At 52.1% G+C, this 21,969-nt stretch overlaps 2 protein-coding genes across 7 annotated transcripts; both read right to left on the reverse strand.

Annotated features, from left to right (window-relative positions):
* Positions 1–12,088: 12,088 nt before the first annotated feature.
* Positions 12,089–16,105, reverse strand: ETV2 (ETS variant transcription factor 2). The gene is made up of 7 exons (XM_074306756.1): positions 15,316–16,105; positions 14,877–14,995; positions 14,656–14,748; positions 13,592–13,678; positions 12,937–13,314; positions 12,445–12,557; positions 12,089–12,323 (listed from the first exon to the last, which is right to left on the reverse strand). Exons 2-7 carry the CDS (start codon positions 14,959–14,961, stop codon positions 12,165–12,167), a joined length of 915 nt encoding a protein of 304 aa, XP_074162857.1. The 5' UTR covers positions 14,962–14,995; positions 15,316–16,105; the 3' UTR covers positions 12,089–12,164.
* Positions 16,106–16,987: 882 nt separating this feature from the next.
* On the reverse strand, positions 16,988–20,645 carry RBM42 (RNA binding motif protein 42). 6 transcript variants are annotated; one of them, XM_074306755.1, is made up of 10 exons: positions 20,310–20,645; positions 19,716–19,830; positions 19,493–19,580; positions 19,331–19,408; positions 18,800–18,865; positions 18,530–18,684; positions 17,895–18,230; positions 17,560–17,677; positions 17,268–17,462; positions 16,988–17,184 (listed from the first exon to the last, which is right to left on the reverse strand). In XM_074306755.1, the coding sequence occupies exons 1-10, from the start codon at positions 20,435–20,437 to the stop codon at positions 17,072–17,074; spliced, it is 1,392 nt and encodes a 463-aa protein (XP_074162856.1). In that variant the 5' UTR covers positions 20,438–20,645; the 3' UTR covers positions 16,988–17,071. The 6 variants fall into 6 exon arrangements, with proteins under 6 accessions (XP_074162856.1, XP_074162853.1, XP_074162851.1 ...); XM_074306752.1 differs by having other exon boundaries at positions 18,530–18,681; positions 18,800–18,862; positions 20,310–20,513; XM_074306750.1 differs by having other exon boundaries at positions 18,800–18,862; positions 20,310–20,513.
* Between the last annotated feature and the right edge of the window lie 1,324 nt (positions 20,646–21,969).

Raw genomic sequence — 21,969 nt, forward strand, 5'->3', positions numbered from 1 at the left:
ATGAGAAGGGAGCAAATATGTACAAACTATTAGACAGGATAAATAGGACATAATTAATAGAAGGTTCTAGAATTAAGAGGGGTTGGAAAAAGGCCTTCACCAGACTTTTTTCCCCCCCCTGAAGCTGGGGTTAAGTGACTTGCCCAGGGTCACACAGCTAGGAAGTGTTAAGTGTCTGAGACCAGATTTGGACTCAGGTCCTCCTGAATTCAGAACTGGTGCTCTATCCACTGCGCCACCTAGCTGCCCCTTCACCAGGCTTTCTAAGGGAGCCTGTGATACACAAAAAGTTAAGAACCCCTGGCCTAGAACCTCAGTCAGTTCATATTTTGGTCCAAAAAGGTCATAAAGGTTAAGACCAAGTAACAGTAAGTTGATTTATTAATGAGTTTGCAGGAGAACTAAGAAAAGTGGTCATAAGTGTCACCAGACACTTATGTAATATTTTGAGATGTGGTTCTATGTGTAGCTTGTATCAACAGGGCAGATTTATGGAATATAACCTATATTCATAGTAATTTTGCATTTGGAAACATATAGCTTTCTTTCTTCCCTCCTTTAGCATCTCAGAAAATTACTTCTGAATGCCATTTTTTTTAATTTTTTATTTTATTTTATAATTATAACATTTTTTGACAGTACATATGCATGGGTAATTTTTTACAACATTATCCCTTGCACTTACTTCTATTCAGATTTTTTCCCTTCCTCCCCCAACCCCCTCCCCCAGATGGCAAGCAGTCTTATATATGTTAAATATATTACAGTATAATTTAGATACAATATATGTGTGTAGAACCGAATTTTTTGTTGCACAGGAAGAATTGGATTCAGAAGGTAAAAATAACAGTTTACATTCATTTCCCAGTGTTCCTTTTCTGGATGTAGCTGGTTCTGTCCATCATTAATCAATTGGAATTGGATTAGCTCTTCTCTATGTTGAAGAAATCCACTTCCATCAGCATACATCCTCGTACAGTATCATTGTTGAAGTGTATAATGATCTTCTGGTTCTGCTCGTTTCACTCAGCATCAGTTGATGTAAGTCTCTCCAAGCCTCTCTGTATTTCTCCTGTTGGTCATTTCTTATAGAAAAATAATATTCCATAACACTGAATGCCATTTTTAATAATAAAGACAGCAACAATCGATGCCAATGGATGTTGCACAATGCAGAGTGACACCGGAAAGGTTGTTTCAGTAAGTGTCTGAGACTGGATTTGAACTCATATCTGCCTGACTCCAGATCTGCTATCTATTGCACCACCCAACTGCTCCTGTCCTTCCCTCACAGAGCAAAACTCTAACACTGGCCTGGGGGTTGAATTCCCAATCCTGCCCTCTGTCCTGTGGAGCTCCTCATGCTCTTTTATGCTGCAAAAGAAGGGATGTCAAGTTACCGAGGGACAGGGTCAACCAGAGAGTATTTATAAGAAACCATGTCAAATTAGTCAAATCCTTTAACAGAATACAAAAAAATCACAACTAAGTAAAAGCAAATCAAGGATGGGATAGAATCTTTCATTCTTCCCGGTTGAAGGATGGAATTAAAACCCACAGTCACACACCTCTCAGTTCATCCATTTAGATAGAGGTCATCTCCCATGGTCTTGAAGAAGAAAACTTCAGATGTGGGAGACATCAATTACTTCCATGGAATAATCAATACTCTTTCTTCTCCTCTCCTCATTGGTGAGAGTCCCAAAATTCCAGTCATAGCCTGCATGCAAAAAGCTCTACACAGAGCTGATCTGCTTATTCACTTCTCAAACTAGAAAGTTCAAATCCGTGTGTGTGTATGTGTGTGAGTGTGTGTGTGTGTATGTGTGAGTGTGTGTGAGTGTGTGTGTGTGAGTGTGTGTGTGTGTGTGTGTGTGTGTGTGTGTGTGTGTGTGTGTGAGGGTCAGCCAACCCCTTGCCAGATATTGTTTCATTCCCCCTGGGAGTCTGGAATTCTTCAGTCCCTTGCAAAATCAGCTGAAACAGGATACAACCAAAATTATCAAAGTAAAGATTATTAACTAGCGGCTCAGCGAGTTACCTCTGAATGCAATTTATAATAATAAAGACAGCAATGATGGCTGCCAATGGATACAGAACAATGCAGAAGAACACCTGAAAGGTTGCTTTAGTGACAAAGTCAAAACCCAATTTTCTGCTTAATATATCAGGAGGGAAGGTAAGGAAAAAGAATAAGCATTTTCATAGCACCTCCTGGGTGTGAGGCGCCATGTTAAGCACTTTTTATAAATGTTATATTGTTTGATCCTCCCACAATCCTGTGAGATAGATGCTAACCCGTTTAATAACTGAAGAAACTGAGGGAGACAGAATCTAAATGACTTGTGCAGGGTCATATAGCTATGAAAGGTTTGAGGCTGTAATTGCAGATTTGAGAGGGGGGCATGAGCAGCCATAAATTAAAAGCAAATAAACCTAGAAATAATCATGGTGGGCCTACTAAACAATAGGATACATTCAGCTAGAAAGGCTGACAAATGGACCTACAAAATGAGCTTACTGCCAATACAGAGCAAAAGAGTATAATGTGAAAATCTGGTAAGTGGAAATAAATATGGGGGTGGGTAGGTGGCGCCAGAGAGTACAGAGCCCCAGACCTGGAGTCAGGAAGATCCCTCTTCCTACGCTCGAACACTTTCTAGCTGGGTGACCCTGGGCCAGTCACCTAACACTACCTGCCTCAGTTTCCTCATCTGTCAAACGAGCTGGTGAAGGAAATGACAAAGCACTCCAGCACTTTTGCCAAGAAAACCCCAAGGTGGGGTCACAGAGAGTTGGACACAGAGGAAGAATGTCTGAACGACCACAACAAAAATAAATATATTGGAATAAATGTACGTGTCCATGAACACGGGTAATGCGTGAACACAAGGCAAAAAGTATGAGAACACACAAGGCCATGATTCTCTGGCTATCCCTACTTTCACCTGCACCAATGTAAGTGAGTTTCATCACTGGACAGAGAGTCAGTCCTATTTCTGAGACCTACCAGGGGAATCTTCATTGGAACTATAGTCTTAGGCGCACCTGATCCTGTGTGGAGTCGAAGCTGGCAAACAGTCATCGTGCTCTGAGAGAATCATCGGCCCCACGGAGCATCTGTGGCTGAAGAATCAGGCAGACAAAGGAGCTCCTGATGGAGTCAGTTGTTTCCCCTCGTCAGAACCGACTTTGGGGGCATGATATGGACTGTCCTTTATTTATCTGAATCAGACAGACTCTGTGACTGTCAGAACTCCTTTTTTTAGGGTGCACCGAGGAGAATGTCTCGCAAGCTCAATGTGCCCATCTGGGAAGTCAGCCAATCACCAACTGGCAATAAATGATGGTGATGAATTGTTTCTTCTGGGAACCCATGTGGCTTCTATTTTTATGCAACTATGCATGTCTTCTTTCTGTATATTCCTGTTGGATAGGCCTTTCCCCCCTCTATTTTAGTCCTATTTAGGAGCAGTTAGCACAGTGGATAAAGCTCTGGACCTGAATCAGAAAGAATTGAAAAATTCAATCTCAGACACTTCCTAGCTGTGTGACCCTAGGCAAATCACTTAACCCTGTCTGCCTCAGTTTCCTCATCTGTCAAATGAGCTGGAAAAGGAAATGGCAAACCACTCTAATCTTTGCCAGGAAAACCCCCAAATGGCTCACAAAGAGTCAGACTGGATTAAAATGCCTGAACAACAACAATCTTATTTATCCACAGAGGGCGTGAATCAATCATCCTTATGTGGTTATCCTGCACAAAGGTGCATGGGCGTTCACAGAGGACTAGTGCCTCTGGGGTGACAGCTTGCTGAGCCTTTTTTTTTTTTTTTAATTTTTATTAATAGTTTTTATTTACCAGATATATGCATGGGTAATTTTACAATATTGACAATTGCCAAGCCTTTTGTTCTAATTTTCCCCCTCCTTCCCCCACCCCAGATGGCAGGTTGACCAATACATGTTAAATATGTTAAAGTATAAGTTAAATATAATATATGTATACATGTAAAAACTGTTGTTTTGTTGTATAAAAAAAATTGGACTTTGAAACAGTGTACAATTAGCCTGTGAAGGAAATTATAAATGTAAGCAGACAAAAATAGAGGGATTGGGAATTCTATGTAGTGGTTCATAGTCATCTCCCAGAGTTCTTTCGCTGGGTGTAGCTGGTTCAGTTCATTACTGCTCTATTGGAACTGATTTGGTTCATCTCATTGTTGAAGAGGGCCACGTCCATCAGAATTGATCATCATATAGTGTTGTTGTTGAAGCATATTATGATCTCCTGGTCCTGCTCATTTCACTCTTGCTGAGCCTTTTTGGGGGCTGTCCGCCCATCTTTGGGGGACACCTGACATTTTTCACTATATGCTACCTGGCACTCCACTCTCACCTATGGCTCTAAGAAGCTGTAGTATGTGCAGCAGCCACACCCTGGGAAAACCAGCCGGGTAGACAGGCCAGACCAGGTTGAGGGTAATTGATGGCCCTCAAACCAGTGAGTTAGGGGGTGTCTACCCCCGGGCACGTGAAGACTTGCCCTGGCAGAATGGGAACAATTTGTTCCAGCGGCCACGGAGGCGGGTGAACCAGATGCTGTGGAGCACAGAGAACTTGGGCGGCCATCTGTTGTACCACAGGCCACCTCTAGTCTTCATGGCTTTTGTCTTGCCACTTGGACTTCAGTGGGTGTCTCTGGAAGAGAGAATTAGGCTGTCAGCTTGGCAGCTCTTAGAGCCAATTCCTGCTTGAGTCAAGCTCGTGATGCTCCCAGTCCTTTTTGAAATGATGGACAAACAACATCTTGCACATGAAGTTTAGATTTCTTGTCCCAGAAGAGATGCGTTTTGTATCATTCTGGTCTCACTACATCTCTTGATCTAACCCAAATGTGAAAGAGTATCGTTGGATAATTACCTGAGGGTGTTGGGCCTTTGAGTTTATCTATGTAGGGAACTCCAAGTGAAAAAACTCTCACCTATTCAGGTGAGATTCCTAGTCTCAGGGTTTCCAAAGGGCAATGAGTGGTTAAGTTACTTATCCAAAGTCACACAGTCAATATGTGTCAAGGGCAAAACTTGAATGAAAGTTGTCTTGATTCTGTGGACAAATCTCTATTAACGGACATGGTTTTTGTTTGTCTGTTTTCACATTTGCCTCAATCTATTGGATTCGGATGCTTACTGTGATTAATATTTGCAAATGCTCACGAATACCCCTAGCAACTTTACAGGAATTGCAGAATGTTCCACGGAGGGGAGAAAGTTTAGGGCAAACTTTTTCCTTTCTTATCTTGATCTTTTCGATTTACAAGGGATCTGGGGGTGGGGAAGGGAAGCAGGACAAGGTAGATACTGGGACATTTCTACTGTAAAGGACTGTTAGTGTTGCTAATCCTTCCTATGTTAGAAAATATTATAAAAGGCAAATGCTGTGATTTGAGAAGGGGCTTTCCAATAGAACTGAAAGGACAATGATGGAAGACAGGAGATGTTATCGGCAGTCCCCACTTCAGCTGAACCCAGCCTTAAGTTAAAAACAAGGTCTGCTGCTGAAAATCAGTAATATCTGTGATGGTCCTATCTCGCTAACGTTAGTGCCATCAGTCTTGAGCCCTTTTGTCTTTATGGACATATATACTCTCCTGAGAAGAAGAAGTTGATTGGCAATCCCCATCTTGTAAGGAGGGATAGGGTTGGATGACAGAAGCAGCCTGGATTTTTACAGACTAAACTCCATCTATTGGTCAGCAGGGAGACTACAGTCTCTTACTTAGCAAGGTTTTTTCACACATGTCCAGAGAAAACGAGACAAGGTTTTGGGGCTTATCACCCAAGTAGAGCTAGATCTGGTGAGTAATCCAAACAGTGCTGAGACCAAGAATCTTTTTTTTTTTTTTTTTTTTTTTTTTTTTTTAGCTTTTTATTTACCAGATATATGCATGGGTAATTTTTACAACATTGACAATTGCCAAATCTTTTGTTCCAATTTTTCCCCTCCTTCCTCCAGTCCACCCTCAGATGGCAAGTTGACCAATACATGTTATATATGTTAAAGTATAAGTTAAATACAATATATGTATACATGTCCAAACAGTTGTTTTGTTGAACAAAAATAATCGGACTTTGAACAGTGTACAATTAGTCTGTGAAGGAAATAAAAAATGCAGGAGGACAAAATTAGAGGGATTGGGAATTCTATGTAGTGGTTCATAGTCGTCTCCCAGAGTTCTTTCACTGGGTGTAGCTGGTTCAGTTCATTACTGCTCTATTGGAACTGATTTGGTTCATCTCATTGTTGAAAATGGCCACATTCATCAGAATTGATCATCATACAGTATTGTTGTTGAAGTGTATAATGATCTCCTGAGACCAAGAATCTTAAGAGGAACGTATTTTTGTTGTCCGGTTGTTTCAATCATGTCTGACTCTTTGTGACCTCATTTGGGATTTTCTTGGCAGAGATATTAGAGGGGTCTGCCATTTCCTTCTCCAGGTAATTTTACAGATGAGGAAACTGAGGCAGACAGAGTGAAGTGACTTGTCCAGGATCACACAATTAGTGTTTGAAGTCAGATTTGAACTCAGAAAGATGATTCTTTCCAACTCCAGACACAATGCTCTGTGCACTGTGGTGCCACCTAGTGCCCAAGTGTGACCTATACATTATCTTATACACAATCATGTACAGTGTGATATCTAAAATTGTCTTTTTTTATCTTTCCCCCAACGCTTTCTTTTTTTTAAAAATAGCTTTTTATTTTTCAAAATACACGCAAAAATAGTTTTCAACATTCACCCTTGCAAAACCCTGTGTTCAGAATTTTTCTCCCTCCCTCCTTCCCCCCCCCCCCCCAGACAGTAAGTAATCCAATATAGGTTAAACATGGGCAATTCTTCTAAACATATTTCCACATTTATCATGCTGCCCAAGAAAAATCAGATCAAAAGGGAATAAAATGAGAAAGAAAAAAAAAGCAAGCAAACAACAATGACAACGAAAAAGGTGAAAAGATTATGTTGTGTTCTATATCCAGTCCCCAGGGTCCTTTCTCTGAGTGCAGCTGGCTCTCTCCATTACAAGTCTACTGGAACTGGCCTGAATGACCTCATTGTTGAAAAGAGCCACGTCCATCACAGTTGATCATCACATAATCTTTTTGTTGCTGTGTACAATGTTCTCTTGATTCCTCTCACTTCACTGAGCATCAGTTCATGTTAAGTCTTTCCTGCCCTTCCTGAAATCAGCCTGCTTATTATTTTTTTCTTTCTAAAAATAATAGCTTTTTATTTTCAAAATACATGGAAAGATAGTTTTCAACATTCACCCTTGCAAAAAAAAACCCTTCTGTTCTAGATTTTTCTCCCTCCGTTCTCCCCACCTCCTCCCTTAGTCAGCAAGTAATCCAATATAGGTTAAACATGGGCAATTTTTCTAACATATTTCCATATTTATTATGCTGCCCAAGAAAAATCAGATCAAAAGGGAATAAAATGAGAAAGAAAAAAAAAGCAAGCAAACAACAATGACAACGAAAAAGGTGAAAAGATTATGTTGTGCTCTACATCCAGTCTCCAGGGTCCTCTCTCTGGATCCACATGACTCTCTCCATCACAAGTCTATTGGAACTGGCTCAAATCACCTCATTGTTGAAAAGAGCCACGTCCATCATGGTTGATCATCACATCTTTTTGTGTACAATGTTCTCTTAGTTCTACTCACTTCACTGAGCAACAGTTCATGTCTTTCCAGGACTTTTCAAAATCAGCCTGCTTATTATTTCTTTTTTTTCTTTCTAAAAATAATAGCTTTTTATTTTCAAAATACATGGAAAGATAGTTTTCTTTTTTGTTATTCTTTTTTAATTTTTTTATTATAACTTTTTATTGACAGTACATATGCCTGGGTAATTTTTTACATCATTATCTCTTGCATTCACTTTTTTTTTTTTGTCTTTCTCTCCTTTCTCCCGTCCCTCTCTCCAGCTCTCTCCCTTCTCTTCCCATTTTCTCTCTTCCCTCTCTTCTCTCTCCATCTCCCCTCCTCCCATCTTTGTCTATCTCATGCTCTCATCTTTTCTTCCCTTTCTCTCCTGTCTCCTCCCCATTTCCTCTCTCCACCTTTCTCCTCCACTTTTCCCTTCCCTCCTTCCACCTCCTCCCCTAGATAGCAGGCATTCCCATACATGTTAAATATGTTATAGTATATCCTAGATACAATATATGCGTGCAGAACTGAACAGTTCTCTTATTGCACAGGGAGAATTGGATTCAGAAGATAAAAATAAACGGGGAAGAAAAACAAAAATGCATGTAGTCCACATTCATTTCCCAGTGTTCCTTCTCTGGTGTACCTGATTCTGTCCATCATTGATCAACTGGAACTGAATTAGATCTTCTCTTTATTGAAGATATCCATGTCCATCAGAATACATGCTCATACAGTATTGTTGTTGAAGTATATAATGATCTCCTGGTTCTGCTCATTTCTCTCAGCATCAGTTCACGTAAGTCTCTCCAGGCCTCTCTGAAATCCTTCTGCTAGTCATTTCTTACACAACAATAATATTCCATAATATTCATATACCACAATTTACCCAACCATTCCCCAATTGATGGACATCCATTCATTTTCCAGTTTCTAGCCACTACAAAAAGGGCTGCCACAAACATTTTGGCACATACAGGTCCCAGAAAGATAACTTTCAACATTCAGCCTTGCAAAACCTTATGTCCCAATTTTTCTCCCCACCTCCTCCCTTAGTCAGCAAGTAATCCATTATAGATTAAATATGTGCAATTCTTCTAACATATTTCCATATTTATTATGCTGCACAGGAAAAATCAGTGAAAAAAGTGAAAAAAAATGAGAAATAAAAAAGGGCTTATCATTTCTTATAGAACAATGATGCTCCATGGCATTCATATACCGTAATTTATTCAGCCTTTCTCCAGCTGATGGGCATCCACTCAGTTTCTGGTTTCTTGCCGCTACAAAAAGGGCTGCCATAAACATTTTTTGCACATTTTCCCCCAACACTTTCAACTAAGAACCCTCATATTTGACTGAAAGAAATTGAAGCTATTTGTTGAGAATTGTGCCTTCTCCCATTTTCCTTGGTCCCTCCCCACCCCATCTCATAACCCCCTAGATTTATTTCTCATCCTTTCCTCATTTATTTCAGTCTCTATTAAAGAGTTCACCCTTCTTACTAAGATCATATACCCTAGATCCCATTTCCTCTTTCAGCCCCTAGCTCCTAGCACCATCTACTTTATCTAATCACCACATCACCTCTAATCTGTTTTCCCCTACTACTATAAACATGCCCAATTCTTTCCCATCCTGAAAAAAGCCACTTAATCCCACTATTTAGATAACTATTGTTCCATGTACTTTTCTGAATCTTAACTCCTGGAAAAAACTGTCCGTAGTTAGTGTTTCAACTTCCTCTTCCATTTTATTATTCCTATGGAATCTGTATTTCCGAGCTCTTCACTCAACTCATTATTCAACTCCTTGTTACTAAATTTCACAGCCTTTTCTTAATTCTTATCCTCAGTCTCTCTTCCTACTTTGGCCAGAATTATCTCCCCTTCATTCTCTTCTCTGAGTTCTGAGGATACATCTCTCTCCTGGGTCTCCTACCAGCTGGCCATTCTTCCTCAGGCTCCTTTGCCAATGTATCATTTATTTCTATATTTCTATACCGCTTAGGCTCTTCCCTTTTTTATTTCTGCTTTCTCTTTTGCTGACTTTATCTGTTCACATGGATTCAATAATCATTTTTCTGCATCTCTTAAGAATTTTAGAATAGATTGTATGACATGGGAGACATTGGCACAGGACCACCCAGCATGGCGTGCCCTCCTCAGAGAAGGTGCCGTGCTCTATAAACAAAGTAGAATGAATTAGCTCAGAAGAAATTCAAGATGCACAAAGTTAGGGAAGCCCCTTAAATGTTCATAGGGACTATTTGTGTCCAATCTGTGGCAGAGCGCTCTGAGTTCTTATTGGTGTGGTTAGCCAGTTAGACGCATTGTAACTGGATTCTAACATAATGATGTCATTTTGGTCCTCTCTTCCAGAATGAAGGACTACAACCAACGGGGCATTTCAAAGTAGACATCCTGTTGGCACCTTATATTCAACATGTCCAAAAACAAACTTATCTTTCTCCCCAAACCCCTTCTTCCAAGCTTCTTTAGTTCTGTTGAGGGCACCATCAGCACTCCAGGTTTGAAATCTCAGTATCATCCTGTACTCCCTCCCTCTCCACTTTAGCAATGAGTCACCAAATCTTCTCCTTTCTGAGGCAGCTGGGTGGTCCAGTGGATAGTGCTGCACTTGGACTTAGGAACCTAATTGGAATCCTGACTTTGATTGCCACAACCTCTTAGTTTGCAAAGTCTCCATCTTTCTCTCCCTTTTCTCTTTCTCTTTCCCTCTTCTTCCATCTCTTTTCTTCTATTTCTCTTTTGTCCATTGCCCCCCTCCATCTTTGATTCTTCTCTTTTCCCCCTTCATCTCTCTCCTTTGTCCATCTCTTCCCTCTCCATCTTTTTTTCTTCCTCATCTCTCTTCTCTCCCCTCCTTCCTTTCTTTTCTTTCCATCCCTCTTTCCTTTCTCCTTTGTTCATTCTCATGCTCTTTCCTCTACAGCTTTTTCTCCTCTCTCCTCTCCCCTTCCCCTTTTCTCTCCTCTCCACCTCTTCACCATCTCTCTCCTCCTCCCTACTTCATTTTTGTCCATCTCATGCTCTTAATCTTCTCTCCCCTCTTTGTCTTTTCTCTTTCCCCTCTTTTTCTCCTCTCACTCCTCTCTTCCCTCCTTTGTCCATCTCATGCTTTTTTCCCTCTCCTCTCTGTCCTGTCTCCCTTCCTTTCTTCTCTCCTTTCCATTTCTCTTTTCTTTCTCCTTTGTCCATTTCATGCTCTCTTCCCTTTTTCTCTTTTCTATTTCTTCTTTCCTCTTTTCTTTTCCCTGCTTCCTTCTCTTCTCTCCCTTTCTCCTTTGTTCTCATGCTTTCCTTTTCGTCTTTCTCTCCTTTCTCCCGTCCCTCTCTCCAGCTCTCTCCCTTCTCTTCCCATTTTCTCTTCCCCCTCTTCTCTCTCCATCTCCCCTCCTCCCATCTTTGTCTATCTCATGCTCTCATCTTTTCTTCCCTTTCTCTCCTGTCTCCCCCCTTTTCCTCTCTCCACCTTTCTCCTCCCCTTTCTCTTCCCCCCTTCTTTGTTCCTCTCATGTTTTCTCCCCTCTCCAGCTTTCTTTCTCCGACCTCTTTTCCTCTTTCTTTCCCTCCCCCATGCCTGGAATATACTCCTTGCCCTCTGCCTCTTGTAATCCCAAGGACTCCAAGACACATCTCAGATCCCATGGTGTACTTGAAGCCCTTCCTGATCCCTGGTGTGTGTGGGGTGGCTCCCTCTCTCATATTCTGTACTGTGGCTCATCGACCAGTTCCCGTTCCATCCCCAAGTCTTCTCTCCTATTGAACGTTCCTTGAGAACTGGACCGAAACCTCATGTCTTTGTTTCCCCAGATCATCACAGAGTAATTGCTTAATAAAATGCTAGTCATTTGATCGGAAAGGAGATAGTGCAAATATTATTGTCTTTTACACAGAGAGAAACCGAGGCTGAGAAGTTCAGAGGGAATTCCTTAGAGTCAACCAATCAATGGACAAGCATTATTAAAGCCCTACTATGTGTCAAGTGCACTGTGCAAAAATTGCAAGGGTTCCTGCCCTCACGGAGCTTACATACTAAGTGGGGAGAATAAACGGGAAGGGTTTGAGGGCAGTTTAGGGTACCACTTTTCTTGTCCTCCTGCTCACTAATTCCAGCTCTCAACTTTAGAGAAACCTGAGCTGAAGAGCAGGGCCCACCAAGATTCTGGGAGGACGGCTCTGGAGGGGAGGGTCAGCCTTCCACCATTCCCCAGGGGGCGAGTGGTGGTGGAAGCCTGGAGCCGCAAGGGAGGCTGGAGTCAGAAGAGCAGAGGCTGGAGGGAAGGCCCGAAACCAGGGGGCCTTGCAGTCCGAGGGGCTTCCATTGGGACAGAGACACTCGGAGAGGCACATGGAGGAGTCCGAGGCTTTATTCCTCCCGCGGGTGCCCCCAACTCCCCCCCTTGCACATGGCTCTCCCTGGCCTGGTCAGGGCAGGTCCGGGACGCGGCCCCCAAAACGATAAGTGTACTTTCGGCCTCCGCTCTTGTGCACGATGTCCCGGCGGTAATAGTAACGCAGTCCCCGACTCAGTTTCTCGTAATTCATCCCCGGTTTCTTTTTCCGCTCCCCCCACAGACGGGCCACCTGTGCAGAGGGAGGGTGAGTGAGTCAAAGAGCACCGGCCGCGGGCCCGATGCCCAGGGGAGGGGGGGAGGAGCAGGGCAGGTGCGGAAAAGGGGAGGGAGGGAGCGTCGGGATCCCGTACCTCCTTCGGGTCGCATAGCTGGAACTCGCGGCTATTCCCGGTCCAACGGATGCAGCCTTCGCCCGCTCGGTCCCGGAGGAGTTCCAGCAGGAATTGCCACAGCTGAATGGGGCCTGAGACAAGGGTCGGCCGGTGAGAACCCGGGCGTCCAGCCTCCCGGCTCCTCCGTGCCGACCCATCCCTCCTCCAAGCCGCCGCATCCCTCCCTCCCCTTAATAAAGATAGGTGCTTCATTCATACAATTACAACGTGTCTCCCTCCTCCCCTCCAAGAACCCTGGTGTCCTGTCCCCAGAATTGCCTCCCCGAGACTCCCACCTCCCACTTCATCCAGGGCCCAGGCGCCCCAGCCCCCTCCTCAAAGCCTCCAGCACCTGCTCACCGCTGGCTGGCCCTGCCTCTCTCCCGCTCTCTTAACTCCAAGAACTCACGCTCTCTTTCTCCAGAGCGGAGCCTCTTCCCACCCACCCCGTGAGCCCGTGCGCCCACTTACCGCGGTGACCCGTCCTGGGGCCTCGGGAGGGGATGGCGCGGTCCGAGCGCGGGGTGGAGGTGGAGGTGACGGGGCACGCGCTCGGGGGGGCTGCGTACCCCGCGGGCTGGCTTAGCTCCCAGGAGCCGGGGTATTCCGGGGCCGCAGCGCTCCCGGCCTCCCAGCACGTCGGGACGGACGCGCAGTCCCAGCCGCTCGGAGCGCTCGGGGCTGAAGGCGCGGCCCACGACGAGAAGCTGGCGGGGTTCGCGCTGAGATCCGCGATCCCCGCGCTTTCTGAGTAGCCGAAGGGGGTAGGGCCGTAGCCCTGGGACACTGGGTTGAGCCACGCCGAGTCCGTCCAGTCGCCGGACCATTGGAGGTTCAGGGAGGAGGAGTCTGGGAGGAGAGAGCCGTCGTGGTCAGGGGCTGCCCGAGGCCGAGGCCTCCCCGTCCCGACTGCAAGGACCGGGGTGCTCCACTCCCTCCTCCCTCCCTTCGGGGACTGTTGAGTCTGCCTGGGGGGAATTCGAATCCCGAGCAGGTCCTGAATTCACCTGGCAGACAGACTGGGGCTCTCGCCCCAAACCCTGGCTCCCCCAAACCCTGGCTCCCCCAAACTCTGGCTCCCCGCGTCCTTCCGCTACTGTCCGACAGCTAGATCTCCAGAACTCACCAGTCCCCCAGGGAAATTCGGGTAACACGAAATCGGAGGCGCAATCGTTTGTCGGGAGCCCGGGGAGGTGTGAGATTGATGTGGAATCTGGGGAGAAAAGAGAATAGTCAGCGCTGGCGGCCCCGGGACCCCGGAGTCTGCTCCGCTCCATCTTCCGAAAGCCGGGCCTCCAGAGTAACCTCCCGCCGGACTCTCTCCGTCCCTGCCGCGCTCCCCCCGTCCCCGCCGCGCTCCCTCCGTCCCCGCCGCGCTCCCCCCGTCCCCGCCGTGCTCCCTCCGTCCCCGCCGCGCTCCCCAGTCCCCGCCGTGCTCCCTCCGTCCCCGCCGCGCTCCCTCCGTCCCCGCCGCGCTCCCTCCGTCCCCGCCGCGCTCCCCAGTCCCCGCCGTGCTCCCTCCGTCCCCGCCGTGCTCCCTCCGTCCCCGCCGCGCTCCCCCCGTCCCCGCCGTGCTCCCTCCGTCCCCGCCGCGCTCCCCAGTCCCCGCCGTGCTCCCTCCGTCCCCGCCGCGCTCCCTCCGTCCCCGCCGCGCTCCCTCAGTCCCCGCCGCGCTCCCCAGTCCCCGCCGTGCTCCCTCCGTCCCCGCCGTGCTCCCTCCGTCCCTGCCGCGCTCCCCCCGTTCCCGCCGCGCTCCCCCCATCCCCGCCGGACTCTCTCCGCCCCCGCCGGACTCCCCCCATCCCCGCCGCGCTCCCTCCGTCCCCCCGCGCTCCCCCGTCCCTGCGGGGGCCGAGCTCCACTTCCAATTCCCAGCCTTTGCAGACCCTCGGGCCGCACCTCCCCCGCACACCCTCGGCCCGTTAGGACGCCACTTTCTCGGAGATCTTTTTTGCCCCCACCAACCGCCAGGGCCCCCTCGGAAAACGACCGTCCGGCGAGTTAATTTCTCTTTTAATGCACAAGCAACGACTTCGAGTTTCCCCCTCTAAAAACCCAAGCTGCGGAGGCGGGATCGTGCCGGAGGCGGGATCGTGGCCGGAGGCGGCGGGCCTGCAGCACCTGCTCCCTTAGGGAGTCTCGCTGCCTCCACTCCGCCCCCATCGGACCCGGCTCCCGGTCTGTCCTCACCTTTCCATCCAGTGCAGGGGGTCCGAGGGTCCAAATCTCTGGGGTTTGACACCACGGAAGGCTTTGAATTGTAAAAATCTGGTTCGCCCGAAGCTGGGGGGGGAAGCAAGGAAGGGGGGTCAGGGGCCACGAGCGCGCTCTGGGGAGCCACTTTAAGGCGAGGCTTGGGGTCGCGTTCGCTTTTTGTCCCCCTCCTCCCCCCATGCCTCGTGGCGTCGTACCCAGGCCTGAGTGCTCCATGCCCGACCCCAGGGGAACTTCCTGCAGCGCCAGCTCATCCCAGCAAAGCCAACTTAGTTGGTCCATGGTCACGCTTGGGGCTCACGGCAGCAGCGGGATACTGGGGAGAAGAGAGGCGCGGGTTGTCTCCACGGGGTGCCCGGGGGACCCGCGGAGGTGCAGCCTCCCACCGCAGCCGCCCTTTCCCACCCATCTGGGACCCCCGAAGGGTGATTCCCCTGGAATCGAGCTGCCGCCCCCCCAGAAGCGGGGAAGCCCCTCGGGCGCCTCCTCGAGGACCCAGCGAGCCCGGGAGAGCGAGCCCGGGAGAGCCTTCGCTTGGCCGGGGCCCCGCTGCCCGTCAGCCTCGCGCTGCGCTGCGTGCGGAGCTGCCTGACCCTCCCTGCTCCCCGCGAGAGTCCCGGGCCGGCGCGCTCTCACCTCTCTAGCGTTCACTGTTCCTCACCCCGGGGTCCTCAGCCCCATTTCATACACAAGACCCCCCCCTCTCCGGAGCCTGGGGAGGGGGGATATTTTCCTACACGTCAGAGATTCTTGGATTCGGGACGGGGTCAGGTTGCAATAATTATGGCAGGGGGCGGGGTCGGGCCGGACGGCGATCCCGAGCAGGGGACCGACCATCTCGAAAGCTAGCCCTTTCTTGAGCCGCCCCGGGACGCCCCTTCTCCCCGCTACGTAAGCCACTCCATTGGAGGATCTGGTTTCGACGGCACTGGGGGCGGTGTGTGGGTGCGGGGCGGAGGTGCGGTCCCCCCAGCACCAGCCCCTCACGCTCAGGGCGCGGGCGTCGCAGTCGAGCGGCTTTCCCGGGGCGGGGGGGATCAGGCGGGCGAGCGACCCCCAGCCCCTGGCCACCCCCAGCCCCGCCCTCAGGGGCTTGGGCGCCTGGGCCTGGCGCAGCTGCTGCGCGAAGCCCGCAGCCCGGGGGATTTGCGAAGGGCAGGTCTGGAAGGTCTGAGGGACTGGAGGCAGGGTGTCACGGGGGCTCCCGGGGCTTTTGCGACCGGCTTGAGCAGGCTTGAGCTTGGGCGTCGGGGCTTGGCAGCGGGTCGGTTAGACATGGAACCCTGGGCAGGGGTCTTTGGGCAGGGTTAAAGGTCTCAGAGCCGGGAGGGGGCTGCGGGCCGACTAGCTGGCGGGCGTCGGCGGGGGCGGGGGCGGCTCGAACTCTTATCTCCGGAAGTGGAGGATTTCCGGCTGGGCTCCCCCCGGGCTGACGTCACAATGGGCCAGTGTGACGCTGGGGGGGTTTGTGGTCTCCCGGCCCGTAGCCCTGTCCCTTTAAGAGGCCTGGGGTTGCCGCCCCTGCCTCCAGGAAGCCCTTTGGCACCCCGTTTCCCAACACCCCATCCGAGGTGAGTGAGCCTTGCCACCCGGGCCCTATTGTCCCGGTTCTGGGGGCGCGCGCTCGGGCTCAGCTCCCCCTCTCCCCGCAGGTCAGCCAGCCATGGGGATCTGGAAGTCTCCAGTAACCAGACCCTTCTCCCTTGGGCCAGCAGCCCCGCAAGGCCCCCCCCCCTCCATTTCTCTGGCTCCGAGACTCAGTTCCCCCCTCTGCACCGGGGCGGCCCCACGGGGGGCAGGCTTTTGTAAATTCGGGGCGTCAGGCCGGCAGCTCCCTCTGGAAGCCCTCCTGTAGTCCCTATCTCTTTCTCCATCTGACTTCCTGTTTCTGTCCCCCATCACTCAATGTGTGTTTACGTTAATCTCCAAGTGGGTCTGGTTCCCTTCCCCCCCACACAAGACCCTGGAAAATTGGGGCTGGGGGATGAGTCCAAGAGGGGGAAGGGGCTCCCCAGGTCATTTCCTGTTGGGAGGATGGGCCCCATCCTGACCCTGACACCCCCCTCCCTCCCCCTTTACAGAATAACGGAAAATATGACATCAGAGAAAGGAGGGCGGGCCATTTCTTTGGGGCTTTTCCTGGGGCCCGCCCCTCCCCCTCAGCAGCTGCCATCCTTCCAACTCTTTTCTGCAATGGGAGTGATTAGGGGTCCTGGCCTTATGTTCCTAAACCTTGCCCCCCCACCCCCCCACTTTAGAAGCTGGTAGGCCTCGGACCCTGGTGTAGAGAACAAAATGCTCCAGTGTCTGATGGAAAGAATTCAAATTTATTCGGACTGGGGACAGGAGCAAAGTCATCACAGGGGAAACGGGGGAATCTCGGGGGTCTGGGCTATCTAAGGCCCAGCTTCTTCTTCTCCTTCTGCTTCTTCCGCACGACGTCCAGGTTGCGGTCCTTCCACATGCTCTTGCGCAGCTTGATGGGGCGGGAGCCCACATACTTCCCTGAGGGGAGAGAGCTGGGTCAGTCTGGCATCGGGCCCAGGGCCGGGGTAATAGACTTGGGGGGGGGTCAAGATCAGACTCACCATTCATCTCCCTCATGGCCCGCACATAGTCACTGGGATCCTTGAAACTGACAAAACCGTAACCCTTGGTCTTTCCTGTGCGCTTATCCCGGATCACTTTGGCCTTGAGGAAGGAGGGGAAGCGGCTGAAGGCTCTGGCCAAAATGTCATCGTTCACCTCGTTGCCCAGGTCCCCACAGAAGATCCGGAAGTCATCTAGAGGGCAAAGGCAGAGGGAGAAGTCGGTCTGGGCTCCAGCCTCTCCAGGAGCCCCTTCTCCTCACCCCCCGCCTCAGCAGCCCCCACTCTTTACCTGCATCCCACTCCAGGAGGCTGGGGTCTTCCCAACTGCTCCCGGCCGCCGTCCGGATGCACCGCTTTAGCTTCTCGGGCTTCCCCTTCTTCTTGTCCTCACCCAAAGGCTCGGGGACCTGGGAGGAGGGAAGGGGGCAGGGGTGAAGACCAGAAGGTCTCTGGGGGATGGGGCGTGCCTGGAGCAGACTAAGGTCCTTAAATCTCACTCCCTCCCCAGCAAACTTTCTCCAACTCAGAAAGTAGCAACTGATGCCTGATACCTTCCACAGCACCCCGGCCCTCCCTCGGCCCACCCGCACGCTGCTCTCAGCGGAGGGCCTGGCCCACACTGACCTCGAGGGCCATGAGTCCTGGGGGTGGCTGGGGCTCAGGCCGGGGCCGGGGCCTGGGCCTGAGGGACAGGAGCTCAGGGATTCGCAGAGGTGGAAGCAGGCCCCGGACGACTTCCAGGGGTAGAGGCAGGGGCTCAGGCTCAGGCAAGGGCATGGCCAAGGGCAGGGGGAGGCTGGGCCCAATGACTGCGGCAGCTCCCGGGCCCCCCACAGCCGCACCTGCTTCTTCCAGCCCTGCAGCCGCCGCAGCCGCCACAGCCACAGCAGCGGCTTCTTCCTTCTCTTTCAGCCCCAGGCCCAGGCCCAGGCCCAGTTCCCGAGGGGCTGGAGGCTCCTCCTGCAGCAAACACAAGGAGATGGCATCAGACAAGGAGAGGGGAGCAAGGGGTCCCAGAGCCAGGTAGGGGCCCACCCGCCCTGCCTCCAAGACTAGCAGATGCCCTCCCAGCTTGGAAAGGGGAGCACCTGAGAGGGCCCAGAACTCAAGGGGGAAGGGACAGAGAAAACAGGGGTGCAGAGAGACCAGATGTAAACAGCCATGGGGTGCCCAGACCCCACTCTCAAGGTCCAGGGTTTAGGAAAGGTTGCGCCCCCCTCCCATTTCCTCCTCCCTCCTCCCATGCCATGCACACTCACTGGAGGAGGCCTCAGGGTCGCCATCGTGCCAAGGGGGGGTCCTGGTGCCCGGGCCATAGGTGGCAACATCATAGGAGGTCCAGGAGGCCCAGGCAGGGGAGGCCCAACCAGAGCTTGGTGGGGAGGCCGCAGAGTCATGGGACGTGGACCACCTGCTAAAGAGAAAGAGAAGGTGTGTGGTGACGGGGGTCCTTAAGTCTTGAAGGTGCCGGGAACGCCATAGAGGGGATGGGGCCGGGCCAGGGAGCATTCCCTGGGCCCTTCTCTCACCCGCTCTCTGCAGCACATGGGGGACGAAGGCTGGGCGCAGGATGGGGGGACGCTGCGGGGGCACTGCTGAGAGACACAGAGATGGAGACAGGGCGTGAAGGGCCATGCCTCAAGGCCTCTGAAGGAAGGCCTCAGGGGTTCGGGGGTTGAGGAGTCCTAGGGTCACTTGAGACATTTCTCATGCCGGGGTCACGGCTGGCACCTCTTGAGTCTCAGGGAGTACTGAGAACGAGACGTCTGAATGTGGAAGGAGGAAATGGGCGGAATTCTTTGAAGGACTTGTGCTATCTTTTGGGGTCCCTCGGGGTTAGATCTCTAAGAAGGTTTGCTACTTGGGAGAAATGTCTCTGAGGAGGCCCTGGGGAATTCTACGGGCTCAGGAAAAAGTCCCGAGGAGCTGCCTCAGAACCTTGTGACTGTCATGGAGGGTTTCCTGGGCAGGGGGGAGACTAGGCGTGTGTGTCTGCACATGTGTGTGTGTGTTAGGGGCAGAGAATGTCCAATCCTAGGCTTTGCCTCCTGGGCACTGACCCGCCCGGCGAAGGAACATGGCATCCCGGGCCTCGGGGCTGTCGAGCCGGCCTCTATCTCCTCCAGGGCCAAAACCAACTGCGGGGAAGAAAACACTGCGTTGGTGGGAGACCTTCTGGGCTTCCTCCCCCTGACCCTCCCTCACATCTCTTTCCAACTCACCAGGACCCACAAAGGGGCCAGGGGGCCCTACAATGGGAGCAATTACTGTGGCTGCTGCCGCTGCCCGGGCCTCCAGGGTCTGCTGGACCTGCGGGGGAAGGCAAGGGGACGGGTCGGTGAGGGAGCTCGGGGTCCCTCCTCCTCGGAAGCCGGGCACCAGACGCAGCTGGGCTGGCGTTCACGGACCAGTCGGAGGGGCACCCCGTCCCCCCCTCCCCCCCACCTGCTGGTAGGTGTTGGTGGCGATGATGGGGCGGATCACGGGCGCGGGCTCCACCGCTGGGACAACCGGGGCCGGAATCCCGGACATGGGCGCCCCCAGGACTTCCTGCTCAAACCTGTGGGGCGCAAACACAAAACGATTCAGACGCGAAGACGATCCGAGGGGCCTGGTGCCAGAAAGACCCCAGAGGCTCCGGGTGCGGAGCCGGTCTCGGCAGATTCGGGAAAGAGAGAAACGGGCCCCGGAGAACGGGAAGAGGAGGGTGCGGGGAGGGAGACGGGAGCACGGAAGGTCCGGACACGGCCGCCCCGAGGAGAGAACTGGACCCAGGGACGGCGATGGGGCCGCGCGGCCGGACAAGACGCTCCGGGCAGCCCCGGGAGCTGCAGGCGCCCCGGGCGGCGCCGGCAGGAGACGCGGCACACGCGGGGGCACGGGCAGGGGCAGACACAGGACACTTGACGGGCCCGGCAGACGGACCCCCCTCTCCCCTCCTCCCAGAGATTGCCCCTCCCCGCTCCCGGGCTCCCCGGCTCCCCGGCACGGAGACAGGGAGATAGCCGCCCCGGCCCGGCAAGGGAGGGAAGGGCTCACAGCGCCATCTCCGCCTCCATCTCTTTCAATCGTTCCTCGCCGCTCTTCCCAGGCACGCCGGGCCCGGGGCCCGAGGGCAAAGCTCCCCCCGCGCCCGGGAGTCCCGGGGGCGGCCCTGTCCCGGCCATCGTCGTCGCTACAGTCGCTTCCGCCGCGGCCACCGTCCGTCCGTACAGGCGCACACCGATGACAGAAGACGGCACGTGCTCGACGAGAGCCAACCAGCTTTTCTTTGTATGGTCCCAGAGAGCGCGCAAGCGCAGTTTGCTTCCTCGCCTCCTGAGCCAATGAGAACTCAAGGAAGCAGAGGCCACGCCTCCAACTTGCAACTTTTGTTTCCATCCGCCCGGGCCCGCGTGGGAAGTTTGTTTTTCTGCAGAAAGGGCGCCGGGAGCCGGGAGCCGGGAGCCGTCTCTGTGCTGCGGGCTGAGGAGCCCGGATCAAGCCCAACCCAGCCTGTAACTAGGTGATCTGGGCTCGAGCGAGGTTCCACCGCTCAGCTTTTCCACTTGGAAAGTGGACGGTTTCAGGAGGTGCTGACAGGCTGGGAAGCCCCGGAAAGGCTTCGTGGGCCCCCGGGGGCATCCCCACTGAGGCGGGCCCAGGAGCCAGCTCTAGAGACGGGGGGGACGGGATAGCTCCGTGCTGAGACTCGATGCTGACGGGGAGAAGCCCGGGCCCGCCTCTACCTCTGGGCGCCTGGGTGGCAAACCCAGAAACCTTCCCTAAGAGGCCGACGGGGCGTCATTTTAGGGGGTCGGTTGGGGGATGGGACCCCCCCAACCCCAAAGAAGTTGGTTACAGCCCATTCCCATTCCGAGGGAGAGCCGGGACTGGTTCGGGGGTCAGCACTTACTGGGGGTGGATTGATAAGAGAAAGGTTCTGAGTTCTGAGATGGGGGGAGGGGTGGAAGCCTTTAATGAGGTCTTTGGGAAAGAGACTGAGCTGGTGTGTCCTTGGTCTGCTGAGACCCCCGCAACGGCAAGCGATTTGCTTACGTCATATTCAACTCCTATTACCATGGACTGGAGAATTAAAACATGGGAGCCCCAAATTCACATTTGGAAGGAGCCTTACAGACCACCTTGTCCTGGCCCTGAAAGGCAAGAAACCAGCCTCAGAGCTGGGAGTCAGAAGGGAGCCTAGTTCCTGACTTTACAACCAGAATGTCGGTTTCCTGGGGAATGGAGAGACCAAGCCTTCCTGAGCAGAGCAGCCCGTCACATGATTGGGGGGGCCGGGTCGAGCCCTTTCCTGCTTGCAGTCCACCAGCCCCCCAAGCTCCTCTACACCACCCCGAGCTTGGATCTGTGCTTGGAAGAACAGAGCTTTGATAGACCGGGAAGGGCTGGGGCTGGTAGAGGCAGCATTTAGGGCGTGGCTCTCCCAGGGGAGGAGCGCTGGGTCTGGTTCCTTCCCCTGCCTTGTCTCCGCTTCCCGGTGCCACTGTCTTAGGGGGAAAGTGGGTGCTGAGCACCTCCCAGCCTGGGGAAGCATTTCCCTCTTTCTGGGAGACTTTAACCTCAGTAGGAGCCCAGGCTTCCTGAAGCTCTCTCCGACAACCCACTTAACATGTCCTACACTTAAGTCGTCCTGCTCAGTCCTTGAACACTGAGAAAGTGTTAGCAGCTAGGAAGGCTAAAGTGTTGAGATCAACAA

The sequence above is a fragment of the Sminthopsis crassicaudata genome, chromosome 3, assembly GCF_048593235.1.
Source record: "Sminthopsis crassicaudata isolate SCR6 chromosome 3, ASM4859323v1, whole genome shotgun sequence".
NCBI classification, from domain to species: Eukaryota; Metazoa; Chordata; class Mammalia; order Dasyuromorphia; family Dasyuridae; genus Sminthopsis; species Sminthopsis crassicaudata.